Source organism: Platalea leucorodia (genome assembly GCF_965183815.1).
Source record: "Platalea leucorodia genome assembly, chromosome: 2".
Taxonomy (NCBI): Eukaryota; Metazoa; Chordata; class Aves; order Pelecaniformes; family Threskiornithidae; genus Platalea; species Platalea leucorodia.
In genome coordinates, this window is record NC_138824.1 from 87,022,445 (window position 1) to 87,038,626 (window position 16,182).

The following is a 16,182-nucleotide window of genomic DNA, read 5'->3' on the forward strand; positions in this document are numbered from 1 at the left end:
GTGCAAAAAAACAGCTAAGGCTCCCAACATTAGAAACTCATTATTCTACTTTTGAAAAATATTGTAACCTTAGCCTATTGGGGCTATTCCCTTACCATCTTTTAGATTTCTTGCTTCTTCTGTGTTGACTAAAACAGATTCAGAAAAGGTTGCAAGAGTTTTCTATAATTTTTTGAGAAGAGAGGGTAATTTTTCTGCCCTTCTGATGCTCAAAAATAAGGGAATGCAGTTTGGGTCAGAGCTCAGGCATGGCATATTTCAGAAGGATGCAAAATAGCTTACAAAGAAGGCTGCACTAAGAGCTGCTAGACCAACCAATGAGTGGTAATAACCCGCAGGCCCTAAAGTTAGGGCCTTCCCTGGTTGACACAACATCCTGGAGAGAGAAGGAGAAAACCAGTGTCGTTCTCTGCCATTACTTCCCGCTCTCAGATTTGCGGAGGGTTTGATGGGGGAAAGAGGGAGGGGAAAAGAGGCCAAATTAATTAATGCCAGCTATCTTATTCCTGCTATGCCAACAATCTCTGCACTTGGGACGTGCAGCTGTGGCCTGTCCTTTACTCCGAGCGAGTGCTGGTCCCCTGCCGCTGCCAGCTGCCAGGCTGCCGGTGCATCCCGCGCGGGTGGCGCCCCCGGTCACGTTGCTCTTCTGCCTTCTGTACCTGAAGTTTATCTGTCGAGAGAGTAATTTGGCAACCCCAAGCACGCCCCGGAAACAGTCAGGCTATAGCTCTCCCTTCTATATTCACCCAGATCACTTGAAAGTGGAGGTCCGGGCCTTTTGAATTTGCTTATTTAGAGAGGCCAAACGGCAGATGCGCATGGCACAGATGCAAATCACAACACACCCGATTTACCAGCAAAGGACACCAGGGGAATAATACTGCTATTTTAATGCATGTTTCCTTTTTTTGCAATGAGTGTGCTATTAATACTGCAGTCACCAGAACTTTTGTTGTTGTTGTTGCTTAGATCAAATAGGAGAGGGACGGAGGTGAGGAGCCGCTGTTGTTCTGGCTGCTACTGTGCGCGATGAACTGATGAATAACGTGTGTGATTTCTCTTTCCCTTGTAGTTGCACTCTGCTGTGACCAGGATCCAAGTTCAAAGACCTGGTTTCAATTACACGTTTGCCCATATATGTATCCTGAACAATGACAAGACATGCATAGTGGACGACATAGTGCATGTACTGGAGGAATTAAAGGCTGCTCGTTCTTCTAATCGAACTAATTTTGCAATCACTTATCCGATTACTCACTTAAAGGATGGCAGGGAAGTGTATAATGGGCATCAGCTTGGTGGGGTTACTGTGCACAGCAAAGACCGGGTGAAGTCTGCAGAAGCCATTCAGCTCACCTACTACTTGCAGGCAATCAACTCCTTGAATGACATGGTAGCAGAGAAGTGGGAATCCATTTTTTGTGACACTGTTGAACTTTTCCAGAAATCCAACAGGAAAGTCAAAATGTATCCTTTCACTTCTTCTTCGCTGAAGGAGGATTTCCAGAAGACGAGCAGGGTGTCAGAACGCTACCTGATCACAAGCTTGGTCCTTGTGGTCACCTTGGCCATTCTCTGCTGCTCCATGCAGGATTGTGTCCGCAGCAAACCCTGGCTTGGCCTGCTGGGATTGCTGACCGTGACCCTTGCCACCCTGACTGCAGCTGGGATCATCAATCTCACTGGTGGGAAATACAATTCCACCTTCCTGGGAATCCCCTTCGTCATGTTAGGTAACTATCTCCTCTCTCCTCTCTCTTTTGTGTGTTTGTGCCTCCCTGATGCGTTTCCCAGCAAGCAGAGAAGAATCACTGCATGGCTCCCGGTGCCTCCTCCCTGCAACACTGCCCTGCACCAAATCCACATGTCCTCTTTTCCTAAACTGTTTGTACCGCGCTGGGATGTTAAAATCATGCCTGGGGCTCCGGTGTGGCGTAGCACCCTGCCATAGGTTGTGGTGCCTGCACAGTAGTGGGGAACAAGGATATGTGAATGCCGTGCCTTGCGCAGAGAGGGAGCCCAGCTGCTGCTTTCCTGTGGATGTTTGATTCTGGTTTTGGTGGCCAGCGTTGGAGGGAAACCTTTGCAGAGGTCCCCATGCTGCAATGACAGCATCAGCTGTGCCAGCAAGTCAAAGGGGCTGCACGCGTTGGGCATTTAGAGAGCACTGGCTCCTGCAGAGAGCAGGGCAGTGCTGTCCTGGCTTGGCCGGCACCTGTCTGTGGGATAAGGGCAGTGACCGGTTCTGGGTTGCGTTTCTCCTGAAACCCCTGTGTTGGCTGAGCGAGCGTAGGGAGGGTTTTGCAGCCCTGGGGTGGAGAGCTTTGCCTCCCCCGGTCAGGGACAGACCCATCTGGTTAGCGCCAGTGCATCCCGCAGCAGAGGGCTACGGAGGGAAGCGGCATTGGCCGCTCCCCGGCTTTGGTGCCGGCAAAGGCATCTTCATCTCCCCGATTTTCGTACCGCCTTCACTCACTGTGGGGTACGGGGTGGTTTCGTTTTGTTTTGTTTTCCTCGAGGGCAGGAAAGAGGAGGAGAGAAGGGCAGTCAGCTTGCTCCCGATGTGAAATCAGTGCCCTTTCCTGTTGGCACCAGGGCGTTTGTGGGGATGCCGCACGTTGTATCCAAACAGGCAGGAGGACTTCACGGGAGACAAAACGAGAGCTCTGGAGAGTTCACAGTCTCTTTGTTTGTGTTTGGTTCATAACCAGTGTGAAAAGCTTTGTGCGCTGTAGGTGTTTAATATGTCCTTGTTCACGCCATTATTCATTTGTGGAGAATAATACATGCATTGATTTGATCACAGCTTCCCCAGATGAAAATCAGTGCTCAGTGATACTTCAGGTTTCAAGTGTAAGAGTGTCTCCACTGACTCAGTCACATCGTGTAGTGATATGACACGTTTCAGCACAGCTGTTTTTATACCCAGCACCAGGTTCCCGTGCCATGCCCGTACTGTAGCTGTGGTATTGTTGCACTTTAATTAAAGACTATGCTTCAGTGCATCGCACTACCAGTTAACGTACAGAATATATTCAGTGACAAAGAGAATTCAGCTACATTACATTACCTTGGCTCTCATTTTCAGATGACATCCATGAAAATTAAACTGTATCATAATCTAGAGGAAATGCAGCACAAGAAAGTCAGAGCCAAAGGAAGGCCAGCTTTCTGACCTACGTCTTTGGTTTCTTTTGTGGGTTTTTATGCCTGTGCATGTATTATAAATTCAATTCCTCGAACTAAGTAGCGTATATTGCATATAATATTACATAGGAGGGGATTTCCAGGTGTGTTGCAAGAGTAGTAGAAAAGCAGTCTAAAGTCCAGCCATATGAAATGAAAGTACCTGGGGGAAGCGACTCAAACATATGAAATATTAGCTCTGTTTAGGGATCAAAGCGTCTGCTTGCTGGGACAACCTTTCAGATCTTTAATTCACTAATAGTGACTATGCTGAGACTTGAAATCCTTGAAGACTTACAGATAACTATGAAAAGTTTCACACTTCTATTTTAGTGCTCCTTTAACTGCCAAGCTGTACAGCCAACTCTGCCTTTCTTTTCCTTTTTTATTTTGTCCTGGGTTTTTTTCCTTTGGTCTTGCTTAGTTAAAGTAGTCCACTCTTAAAAGGAGTAAATTTCAAATATGCAGCTCAGCTCTCACTGTGAACAAGTCAAGACAGAGCAGCCAGGTTCACGGGAATCTTGCTTGCTTCCCCAGCTGCATAAAATCTCCCAAGAGACAGGGATATCAACAGGTAAACAGCAGGCACTAAAGACATTCTGGAGTTTTTAATGAGGACTGTTTTAAACCAGCAGATAGCTAGAAAGGCAGGGTTTCCTTTTTTTTTTTTTTTTCTGCAGTACAACAGAAAGCTTCAGCATGCATTTCAAAATTTATTTCATGCCTCTATGTTGTTTTGCTTATAAAGGATGGTTTAACTCAAGGTAACTGAAGGCTAGAGACACAAACCACCCTCCATTATAGCCTGCTGAACTACTTCCACTTAATTTCAGTGACCATCAGATTAGATCATAGATTAACTGACCTTTAGAAAGCTAAAGGATTTCTGGCTAACAGTGTAGCCCCGTAGCTATTACTCATAATCTCATGGCTAAAAGCAAAAATTAGGTAGAAAAAATGATTACACTGGACACATTCCAGGCAAGGCCCCTTTACTGGTATAAATCATTAATGAAGTTTCCCCGGTTTGTAGCAGCTGAGGATTTTTAACTTTTCATCAGCATTGCAGAGCCAGGGGGGACACTCTCCAGACTTCATCTGCCCTCTGCAACAGGACAAGATTACGTCCTTCCTAACAGATGCTTCTCGCCCTGCACTTTCTCTCCTCCTTGGGCCGCTTCCCCCTGTGTTTCACTACCACTACAGCATTTGCATCATGTCTAACCTGAATTCCCCTTTTGCAACTCAGCTGTCCTCCTTATTTATCCACTGCATCTGGAAAACAATTTCGTTTCTTTTTCTTTGCATACTGGGGGCCACTCTCACTTGCCCCGTCCTCTTCCCTTTTGTCCCAGGTTTCCTCAGACTACACTTACCAGACTTCCAGCAATCTTCTTGCTTTTGGCTGCTCCACATGTTCCATGGAGTGCAGTGCCTAAATCTGGGCGCAGGATTCAGGCTGAGTAGAGCAAGTGGAGTAGGAGGATGATTTCACACATCTTGCATATGGCACTCCTGTTCATACATCCCCGTATGACATTCAGTTTTTTCTCAACAGTATGAAATGGTTGGCATTTGGTTGGTGGCACATGGTAATTCACAGATCCTTCGTGTCACTTTCTACCCTGGTTGCACAATCAGTTATTCCAACCAACATGTAGAAGGTTACCCTGTCCTTGCTGAATTATAGTTTGTTTATCTCACACCATTTCTCCTGGTCATTAAGTTCATCTTGATACTATCACTGCCCTTCCAAGATGCGTTAACTAAAGTTGGTCAGCAATGTTTTGCCATTATCTGCTCTTTCATATTTTCAAGAATTGCCTTCTGAGTGGTTTAAATACTTTGTCCAGTCACAACCCCATTCTAATAATTCAGGCAATATGTCTGCAAAGTACTCCGTTCAATGTGTTCTTTAATACTCTATTTCATTCATCCTGTTTGCTGTAACATCCCTTCAGCATCAGCCATTTCCAAGAACAAACAGCCTAGAGTGAAGGGTACCAGCCTCTGTAGGTGTTGAATCCTTTGCTTTTGCATCAATAGGACAATTTTAAGTTATTAAATGACCATGGCTTACCAAGTTGCACTCTTAAGCTCAGGCTGTGTAACTGCAGGCAGGAGTATCTTTTGCCTACCCCATCTGTTAAATATGACATACTCATTTAAACACTTCATGTTTTGGTTTTAATCACCCTCGTGGTAGTTTATTCTCATTTATTTTACTCTTTAATTAAGGCGGGTTACTGTAACCCAGCTCACGAAAGGTAACTCATTAAGTCAGAATATCTCAGTCACTGATGGGCCTGAGTACGTCACTACCGTGACGATTTTACGTGGTGGCAGGTTTCTTTTTAGCCCTCACTGGTGGCTAACTGAATGGCAAAGATTGAAGCCAGGAGAGATGTTGCCAGAGATCTCCTTCCCCAGCAGGTACCAAAAGAGCAGGGGTCCCCTTTGGTCACCCGCGGTCCAGCTGTGAGAGCAAGGCAGGAGGCAGTGCCCGGGGCTGGCCGAGCCCCCACGGAGGGGCTGCGCTGGGGGCGAGCTAGCAGAGGAGGGCAGGCTGCCTGCAGCTGCGCTCTTCTCTAGGGATATCTTGTCAAGTCAAACTGGGAACTTTTCTTCTTCAGCTCTGGATTTATACAGGTACTTCTAACATGAAAGTGAAGCCTAAAACCTGTGAAACTTGGCAGGCTCCCACCATTCGTCTGGGCATATTTTGAATTAGCATATGCCTCCGTGGTTTTTTAAAACTATCATCATCTGCATTTATCGGTGTGTAAACAAGTTATTTAAGGACAAGATTACTCACATGTCTAGTTCATGTGGAATACTTTGCTGAACTAAGGCTATTCATTTTTGACCCTAAGAAACAAAAAATGAAATTCTTCAATTTGGTTGAATTTAAAATAGCTGATTTATAGTGTCAGCTGAAAAGCAGAATTAAAATTCTTATTTCCTATTGCCTGGTCCATTAAAAACTACAGATGTTTGGTCTGGCACAGATGCTAACATATTCATCGTAAGTTTCCCGTACACATTAAATGCTGTTTAATAACTGCCAATCCTTTAAAAATACCAGTTTCCTCAAAAAACCCACAGTGTTACCAAACAAACCATTGGGCAACAAGCAGCACTGGCTGAACAAGTTTTTGGCATGACTTTTTTTACTTCCCAGAGGTGGAGCACAGCATTTAACTTCGGGACTCAAAAGAAAATTGCAATATTGCCCTTTGCACTGAAGAGAAAACTAGCAATCTGTTTCCTATTCCTCTAGAAACTCCTACAGCTTATTCGGGGAGAGGCAGCTCTCTTCAGCTGCCAAGTTCGTGGAAAGCATCGGCTCTGTGAAATCGCGGTGGAATGCCAGGCGCTGCCAGATACGGGCAGGGACGCAGGGCCGGCTCCACGGGCTTATATTTAGCCTCCGATGCTGGCAGGGGAAAACCAGTTAGCAGTTATGAGAGCGGCTTGAGCTTGCAGCTTGCTGTAAACGGAAACGATAGCCAGCCTTGTGTGAAACTCGGCAAAACGGGGACGAATGCAAATACCTCTTCTTACCACCTCTCTTCATCCTCCCATCATCTCCCGCCCTGTCGGTACGCCCTTTCTGGGAAGAGAGGAGGGGAAAATGGTCAACAGAGCAGGTCTGGAGAGGGACGGCTGGGAAGGAGCAGGTGGAAGTGTCGGGAAGGACCCGGGCAGGACCCAGGCGGGGGGGGGGGGGGGGCGGGGGAAAGTCAGGGAGAGAAGGAGACCGCACAGGCCTTCGTCTGGCAGGAGGGGGCACGGGAGCAGGAGACATGCAGAATGTTTTGGGAGGTACCTGCAGGAACCAGGGCTCGTAGGAGCACCTCACAGATGCAGAGGAGTGCCGATCGCTTCTCAGAAACACAAATTTGTTGGATGCACGCCTTCCATGTGGCTTGCTTGGGGTAGAGCTGTGCTGGTGGAGGAGTGAGCTGAAATATCTGTACAAGGGCTTTATGGATGCAAAAAGTTGGAGCAGCAAAGATGGGATCTGGGATCAGAGACAGTTGGGAAAGGAGGATGGGAGAAAAACGTTAGGAAACAGAGGAAGAGGGGAGGTCAGTGTGATGATGGGAGTGAAAAGCACAGGAGGGCAAGCGAGAGGATTGCTGAAGGTTAGGGACCGTGAAGGCAACAGGTAGCTAAACCAAGCAGGGCAGCTAACAACCAGTGAGAAAACCCTGAGAGGACAAGGGTGCGCGGGCCAGCACGTGCCAGCACACGCCAGCACACGTGGCTTGCTGGAGCTGTGCCTCCATGCCAATAAGGCACCCAGCCCAGCTCCTTCTTCAGTTTTCTGGAAGAACATGCTGGTAGGGAATTGCAACATATGCCAAATTTGTACGCCCTAAAAGCATTCATTATCCTCCCTATCAAGCATCCAAGTGTTTGCTATATTCAGTAAAACTGAAGTGTCAACATTGGTTACATATAGAGAGTTTCAATGAGAGAGAACCAGCCCCTGCGCAGGTCTCCCCGGTGCCCTTCCATCCACACACAAAGGTAACACACACACACAAATGTTTGACTTTCTGTAGTACTTTTCCACCAATTTTCCTGTTGTCAGTTAATAAAAACGTGAAGCTTAGTGAGACTCTCTTGCTTTTTTTCCCCAAGCTAAGCTTTCTCACTATCCCTGTCTGGCTGCCCCTCTGCCATCCCTTTGTGCTGGGAAGAAGCGCGTCCTCCCTCAGCTGGCTGCCTCAGCTTGCTGCCCCTCTGCCCCTTTCTCCCATCTCATCCATCTCGTTTGCCATCTCCGGCAGCCTCCTCCAGCAGGTCTCACCCATCTCCCTGCTCCAGGCCACGGCATCTCCTTCCTGATGCCTGCACAGCTCTCAGCATCTTTTGGTCTCCCTAAACTTCCTTCATCTTTTCTCCTGTTTTCCCTACTCTTGCCAGTGTGTCCCTTCTGCCATTTTGTTGGTTTTTTTTTTTTTTAATTTCTCTTCTCTTCCATCCTCCCCTCTCCTCAGCCACAGCTGGGCCCATTGCTCCTACCCTCTTTCCTATATTCTTCAATAATTTCCTTGGCTCCCAAACAGGTTCCCACTATACCCTGCAGTTGTATCTCAGCTGCTTCAGATTTCCCAGTGATTTTCACCATTCATCCTTTTCTTTTTTCACACTGCCAAAGGACTCCAAGAGTGCCCTGGAAGTACACTTCTTTTTTTGTCACTCCATCTGCCCAGCTTTCCCACTTCAACCCTGCGCAGCTCAGTTATAGTCCTAAAACATTTTGTGTTTTGTTCCTTTCATTCCTCTTCTAAGAAATAAATAAAATTATCTGGTTTTATCTACCCCAAGCAGAATCCCAGGCATGTCACTTTCCTCGTTATTCCTTTTTCCTCTCCTTTTTCTCTCCTCAGTCCCTTAATCTCTTCCTGAGCTCTCTAAGCAGCCACACATCTTCTGCAGTCCCTCAAGCATTTCTGTTCCTCACAGGGAAGAGCAGATGTAGGCCCCCAGGGAACCCCTCCTTACTCAATGTACCAATGAGTCCTCTCACTGAAGTCAGTGTTTTCCACCCAAAGGCGAGGTGATTAACCACCTCCTCCACCTGCTGGTCTCCCTCTCCCCAGTCCTCCTGAAGGATGGTGCCTCAAGCCCCTTGAGGAACCCAAATACCAAGAAGCCACTAATCCATGGGAAGGAAATAGGCTTAAAATACAAATGGTGGCAGAGTATTTCAGACACTTGGACCAGCCCTTTCCCATGCAGTGCAAGAGCAGCAAGTAGAGCAGCCAACATGTGTCCATGTTCCCCCCTCACCACCACAAACCCCAGTGAAATCCTTGCACGCATACATGCTTGTTGGCTTCAGAAGAGTGTTGATGACTCAGTAAATACAATGCTTTTTGGAAAAGAGGAGCTGTATCTCTAGGAAGTCAGAGAACAGTTTAATATTGAAATCAAGTGCTGTTCAGTCATTGAGTAAGATCAGGCATTTCCTCTTCACCGGTGTCAATATACACTTGTTTCATAGGAAAAGTGTGTTACAGGTGATGCAGGACATTTAATGAGCATTCATTTATGCAAAGAGTAGCAGGCAGATGTTATACTTTTACAGTCTGCATTTCTTTAACTGCAGAGAAGTCAGTGCATGCACTGCCTTGTCAGAGAAGGCCCAAACAGTCAAAGGTACGGAGAGTTTGGCTGTGACATCCTGATTTTCTTCAGATAGTGAAGTCCCTCAAGAGAAACTTACTTCCACATATATGAAAATATATTGGAAGTTCAGAGGTTAGAGAAAAAAAACCTTTTGCTATCTCTACATATACATGTAGGAGATACATATATACGTTTGTGGTGTACTTTGCATCCTGGACTCGGATGGTCAGTGAAGACCTGGGGAAGGTCAGCAGGAACTGACATGACTTTTCATTTTAGGTGTTTCTGAGAGAGAGATGGTGCACGTTTTGGGCTTCTAATAAATGACATCGCCAAAATAGGCAATAGCCGAGAGGCACGTGTGGCAGGGAGGGGGCCTGCCATTTTCAGGTCATGACACCTCTGCATTCTGGCAGAGGACGCTGGCAGAGATGGATTAAATTAAATTGGGATAAGTTAAGTCTGAGTGCTTGGTGGAAAGCCCAAGCTGAGTTCCAAACTTGTAATTATTTTTCATTTCTTTTTTTTAATCAGTAAAAATAATAGGTTGTATGTGATTTAACTGAAGTTTTGCAATTTTTTGAACATTGTGTTTCACATATGGCTGATCTATATATTATGAGTAAGAGTAATGACAAACATCGCTTAAACAGGAGAATTTAAGGGTATGCCTGAGATGTTTTTGTTGCAGCTTTCTCACCAGAAAAGGGGAACTTGAAGTGTGGTAAACCAATCCATACTCCACTGGCCCATATTCCACTAGGACAACACTCCCAGAAGCAAATAATATTTTGGCTTGTGGGCTTAGAAATTTAAAATGGATTTCAAACATGATTTTGGCCCAGATATACTCACTGTGTCTTACTCTGCCTTTGGGACCTGTCACGTATTTTACATCACTTGGCTCTTCTGTAACATGGTAAACATTAACCTTTCACAGGTGATTGCAGGTAGCTTTCACTTACGTTTAAGTAATTTTTTTACACAGCATGCATAAAATCTGTCAAAAACTCACTTTGTGGGGAAAATCAGTTCGCGATTTTGTCTGCTGACACAAATCTAAGCATGTCATATGTGAGATGAGGCTGGTGGTACTTAACATACTAACTCTACATCTAACCACCTCCTTGGCTAGTGAGGCTTCAGGTTCATGCATCATGGGGGAAATTCATGTTGCCGGCCACATCTGTCATTCCTTTACTACCCTGGCATCGGACTCTCCCGTCCTGTGCGGCTCCCCTGGTGCAGGGGGTGGTCCTGGCTCCCCCCGCGCACCCCGGGGTCCGTGCCCCATGCCAGCAGAGGTGGCGGGCAGCACAGCCCTGTGCCTTCCTCCTCTTCTCATCCTCCACGCCGCAAAACTAAGCCTTTCTCCCTGTCTCTTCAAATAACAGCTTAGGCAGAGTGCTGTGTTTCCTGGGGGATTTTCTGATGTTTCCGAGTTAAAGACTGCGAAGAGGCATTACTGGGAGGAGCGGGGGAATCCCGGGCAGGGAGATCCTTTGAAGGCCAGCAGGAGTTAGATGCTCCGCTGCTGTTTGCCCCAGAACCAGAGACTTGCACATACGGCGCGGGTTTGGCTCAACTGCTTTCGGTTCGGATCTGCAGGAGGTCTGGGTAGTCGGTAGATGAGCATGCCGCGCAGACGTAAATGTTCCAGCAACTAATACCAGATTTAGCTAACGCTCAGCTCCTTCCGTTGCGCTGAACGAAATATGACTTTTAACTTTTGCCAGGTCTTTCATGAAAACAGAGGAAAGCAAGTCACACGTTTAAACAGAGTTGACAGCCTGCTATTTAAATGCCAAAACAAGCCTTTACTGATTCTTAAGTGGAATTAAATATTCACTTTATATATAAAAGTAGATTTTGAACTATAACTTGCTTTGCTTATGTCTTTCTCAAAATGAAAGAGCCACTCAAGTTTTCTCTCAAATGTATTTCTGTTTTTAAAATGTACTTATCTGACATTCTTGCTATCACTATAACAACAAAATCTCAAATGTTGCATGGGTTCAATACTAAAAAAGGGTGATCCAAGCAAAAAACCCAGCATTTTCCCAAAGCCTAAATCAGTAATTTTTACTCTATTGAAATCAATGGGACTATTCAAGATTAACGATATACGTGCTGAATTACCCATATAATCATTATAATAAGAGGCTATCAATTTGAATTTAATTTGGTAAGGTTTAAAAAAGATAATTTGAAAATGCAATATTAAGTGAGAAGACTTTTTTTATAATGAATATCTTTAAAATACAAATACACCAAAAATAAAAAGTGGGAAACAAGGTTACTGCCACTGCTGATTAGGGATCGTGGTGAAGACTAGGACTATGAATACTGAGACGTTTTTTAATTCTACTTATTTAAAATACTTCTCCTTCTCTTTGCCTCTTTTCCCCTCATATAGGTAGAAAAATGACAGGAATGTCTACATGTGTCTTGTGTATGTATTTCTTCAGAGCTAGGGATTTATATGTAGAATAATTTTCATTTCAATAGTAATATGTTGATCATGCTCTTAAAATTAGCTTGTGATTTGTACCATTTTCTAAAACATTGGCTCATTGTTGCTTGCTTGCCACGAGAAAAGATAGTTCTGGGGAGTTTATAATTGGGATGCATCATGTACCCCAAGCATCTCTGACTGTGTCCCGACCATTTAAGGTGAGACCGAGAGCGTGAGGGTGATTTCTTTTTGTCAGTGCCTTCTTTGTGCCAATGTGTACTTTTTAGTATAACTCAGAAGGGGCTACGCCTGACCCAAACAGAGTGTTTCACAGGGGAACAGAGAGCTAATCCTACGCTGCATTTCCAAAAGTTAAGTTTAGAAACATGGAAAATGTAGGATATTATGGCAGACGTTCATTGCCAGAAGACTGGAATCAAAATGACTCCGGTGCAGCAGATCCATATGAGTCTTACGAGGAACCTAGCCCCCTTTTAAGCTGTGCTTGGCAGCGCTACACAAGACCTAAATGAGGCATAAACTTGGTGCTGGATTTCCAGAGGCACCCTGTTTTCCTGCCTGTGCATTAAGCAATTTGAGTGCGGGCTTAACGGCCCGGAGAGTCTTTCTGCAGGATCTATGACTAAAAATAACATTGTGGTCTCATAGCATGAAGCGCTGAGCACCAGTTGAAGATTTCTTCTCTGCATGCACCAACCAATGCAGTGTGTTGTACGGGGGACACTTTCTCTTCAGCGGTGCGCTTCTGTGGGCACAGCCGCCCACAGCTGTGAAACACAGCAGATACTGGAAGCATATTATTAAACATTTTGGTTTCTCTTATTTTGTTGCCAAGCAGATACAGCACAAAACACAACTCTCTCTCTGGAGACTGAGGCAGATTTTTATCTGATGTGAATGTGCCAAGACACTCGTGTTTTTGATCCTGGTAGTAAGTTGAGGAATACATGGGCATGCCTGGGGCTTTCTGACTAGGATGGCCAGTGCTGTTGTAAGCAGGGTTGGAGAGATCAGCCTGACAATTGAGGGTGAATGGCTAATATTCAAACGTAAAGCAATCCTAGAGACTGATCTGCTGGTATCATGCCTAGATGTCTAACAGACTGACATATCTAATTTCAGTATGTTTCTCTTTTGGGAAGATCCCAAGTTGGATGTTAACATCTGCAGGCATAGTACACCTTAGTAATATATGAGTAAAATTTAGTAGTCTTTAAAACAATAATGGCAAATACTGAACCTACCCGTCAGCACTGTCATCATATTTTTGAGGTATGTTGTCATACCTGTAATTCAGTTACAGTACACACATGTAGGGTCTGTGTGACAGGAGGTAAAGAAAGCGTTGCAATATGTACGATATTGCAATATGTGCAATATCTGAGACAAACACTGCTGCCTGCAAACACAGTTGATCAGATGATGTTAGTATCCTGTAGGATTTTACACGACACTGTGAACTGGGCTCCCAGAAATGCTCAGGCATATGTAGGAAAAGCAAGTAGGATTGGCAGTGCATTTTTTTTGCTCAGCAGAAACGTTTGGGATGGGCAAGTCTGCACGCAGTGGGATGTCCGACGATACGCACCCTCTTTGAGGTCTGACATTCATGCAGCAAAACTGTAGTTTTGCAGCGCCACTTGTGGACTGCAAAGGTGGACATTGGTTAGAGTAACCCACAGTTTGTTCCAACATCATGCTAATGATGATTTAACTGTTTGGCTTAACCCATGCCACTAAATTGCTATAAACGCAGTGAAAACTGTCATGTAAGTTAGGCTCGGTGCTAATTCTGTCTGCATGCTGAAGGATCTCAGTTAGCTGCAGTATTTTATTATTTAGTAAGAACAGGGTACGGAGCCACATGTTTGCTTCAACTAGATGCAAATTCTCATGCTCTGCCTGCATATTCAGTAGCACTTTGAACCTGCTATATGTTCCGAGTTAAAATTGTGCCTGCTGGGAGAGGCCGCATGAGGCAGGTCGCGTATTTAGTCAACAACTGGTTGATTGCAACTCCTGTGACAAAGGGAGTCCGGATTAGCAGTTTCACTTGGCTTTTCAGAAGATGGGAGCTGATGAGCTCACTGATCTAGCTGGAAAAAATAAGTCAGCAGGGGGGAATTATCTCAGCCTCTTTGTTGACATTACTGTGGAAAGCAATCCCAGAGCGGAGCAGTGTACATTGTTATTTTTAATACTGTCAGCTAGGAAATTTAATTGCACCTTCATTATATCATATGTTATTACAGGTATCGTTTTGGAAAGGGCAATTCCTGCAGTATGATTCTGATCTCTCACGTACTAATTTTGCACAAGTGCAGTTCTTGAGACCTTGCCTGCATTGGCAGCAAGCTGGGATATGAATTTATAGCATCCTAGCTATTTCATGTTAATTCATCTGGTGTTTGTCTCTGCGGATGATATTTCACTCCACTTTGAATGTGAATCAAGCTGTCCTTCACAGATTTCCACAAAGAAAGCTGGTGCAACATAGCTGGTCCTCTGTAAATTCACACACTTTTTCACAGCACACTAAATTCCTCTTGCAGACAAGTGCTCCTATTCAGTGGGATGATTTCAGGCTTAAATCAACCTAAGCGAGACAGCATTCGTCCAGCTGAACGGGTAGTGTTACAAGAATGCAGCCGTTACAATGCAAGCAAAAACCTTAAATCAAAATCCAGACTTAACCTCAGTAACTCCGTCAGAGCATGCTTCCACTTCAGGTTTTTGCCTACCCGGTTTACAAGGCTCCCATACCTCCTACCATGACTCATTCCCAATTTCAGCCAGCCTTTTGTGCCATCAGTGTCAGGAAAAGATTGCAGATTAAAAAGTAACCATCAAAAAAAATGTTGCTGATGTTTCTCATCCCGACCATTCCTTTAGTCCAATTTAGACTAGAAACAGGTGAATTAGTAGCAATGAGGGAGCAGCAAACTTTGGTAGCAGAGGGGAAGCAGTGCCTGAGCAGAGGGAAATACCTCTTAACCCAGCTTTGCCGCTAGAGGAGCGTGCCGCCTTAGGAAGACAGTTTGGTGCTGTATTAGTCTTAATTCTGGCAGTTAATGGGCAACATATGTACTGGTGCAGCATTCAGCCTCACCAAGGTGGAGATCAATCATTATTAGCGTTTTGTGTGCCACTGCATTAAAATGGGATGAATAAAATTAATTACCCCTGAAACGCGACCTTCCACACAGAAGGCTGGAATTTCACAACCTGTAAGTGAAACTTTATTCAGAGAGATTGTACTCAAGTATCAAACACACGTGCACACACAGACAACCTTCAAAACAGTAAGAACAAAAAAACGAGAGCCACAGTGTACTGTTATTCTCTGCTTTCATAGATGGGTAAAACTGCAAGAAAAGGAACCAAAACCTTGTTCTCAGTCATTCCCCTTACTTTCCCTTACAGAAGAAGTCTATTTGAATACCCAAACCTCATCTTATCACAATAAGATCGAACCCTCATATGATTTTAGTGCAAAATTGAACATAACCCTTAATCTTCAAACAATAAAAGCAGGCAGCAGCCTTTGGTTTAGGGAAGCAATTAAGCCAAGCGAATAGAGGGCTGGCCTGTGACTCTGGTGACTGGGAGGTCACGTCGCTGCCCTCCCACAGGCTCTGGCGCTGCTTTAAATCCTTTCACTCCTCTCTGCTTCAGTCCTGCCATTTGCCAGGCAGGAGCAGAGCCAACTTTAAGCCTAGGCTGCTGATGCCCATTTGTAAAGGCCTCTTGCTTGAACAACCACTTAGCAGGGGAGAGGATGCATTTCTTTTTTGAGATTTTAAAATGGTACTAAAAAGAACAGTTTAAGTGCCTGCACATAGGTAGTGTTTAAAATGAGGTAAATAAATGGATAATTTTAAGCAACAGAAAATTTTGCCTTAGTTTTCACAACTTCGTAGAAGTGCTTTTTTTTCTCTCATGCATGCTCTGCGTTGATTTTTCAGAGCACGTGTAATTGCAAGACTTGATCCTGAAGGAGGCAAATGAAACTTTTTATAGCATTTTCAGGCTACTCATAAAAGTGCTGTATTTAAGCTAGGCATAATTTATTGTTTTTATTGCTGCTATTGTTATTAGCTTCTAAAACTAAAGATAGCCCACCTCAGCCCGTAAAAAAATTAAGCTCCTCAGAAATAACAGTGACTATGTGTCATCTTCTTCATTTTCTTTGGCTACAAAAGCCAGAATTTCTCTCCTCAGTCATCCAAGACATGTGGTAGGAGTATCTCCTGCAATACAAAGTAGTAGAAAAAGAGAATAAGGAAAAAAATATTTTGGTCCCCATTTTCTCCAATACCTTTCTCCTATTCCGCTGTGATTTTCCTTTGCTCATTCAGAACCTCTTTTCCTTT

At 44.6% G+C, this 16,182-nt stretch overlaps 1 protein-coding gene across 1 annotated transcript in view; it reads left to right on the plus strand.

Moving 5' to 3' along the window:
- The window catches only part of PTCHD1 (patched domain containing 1), a gene marked incomplete at both ends in the record, with an annotated part of 34,071 nt that overhangs the window by 12,556 nt on the left and 5,333 nt on the right, over positions 1–16,182 (plus strand). Inside the window, one exon of the mRNA XM_082337431.1 lies at positions 1,076–1,736. Coding sequence (XP_082193557.1) covers positions 1,076–1,736 — 661 coding nt within the window. The remainder of the gene's footprint in view (positions 1–1,075; positions 1,737–16,182) is intronic.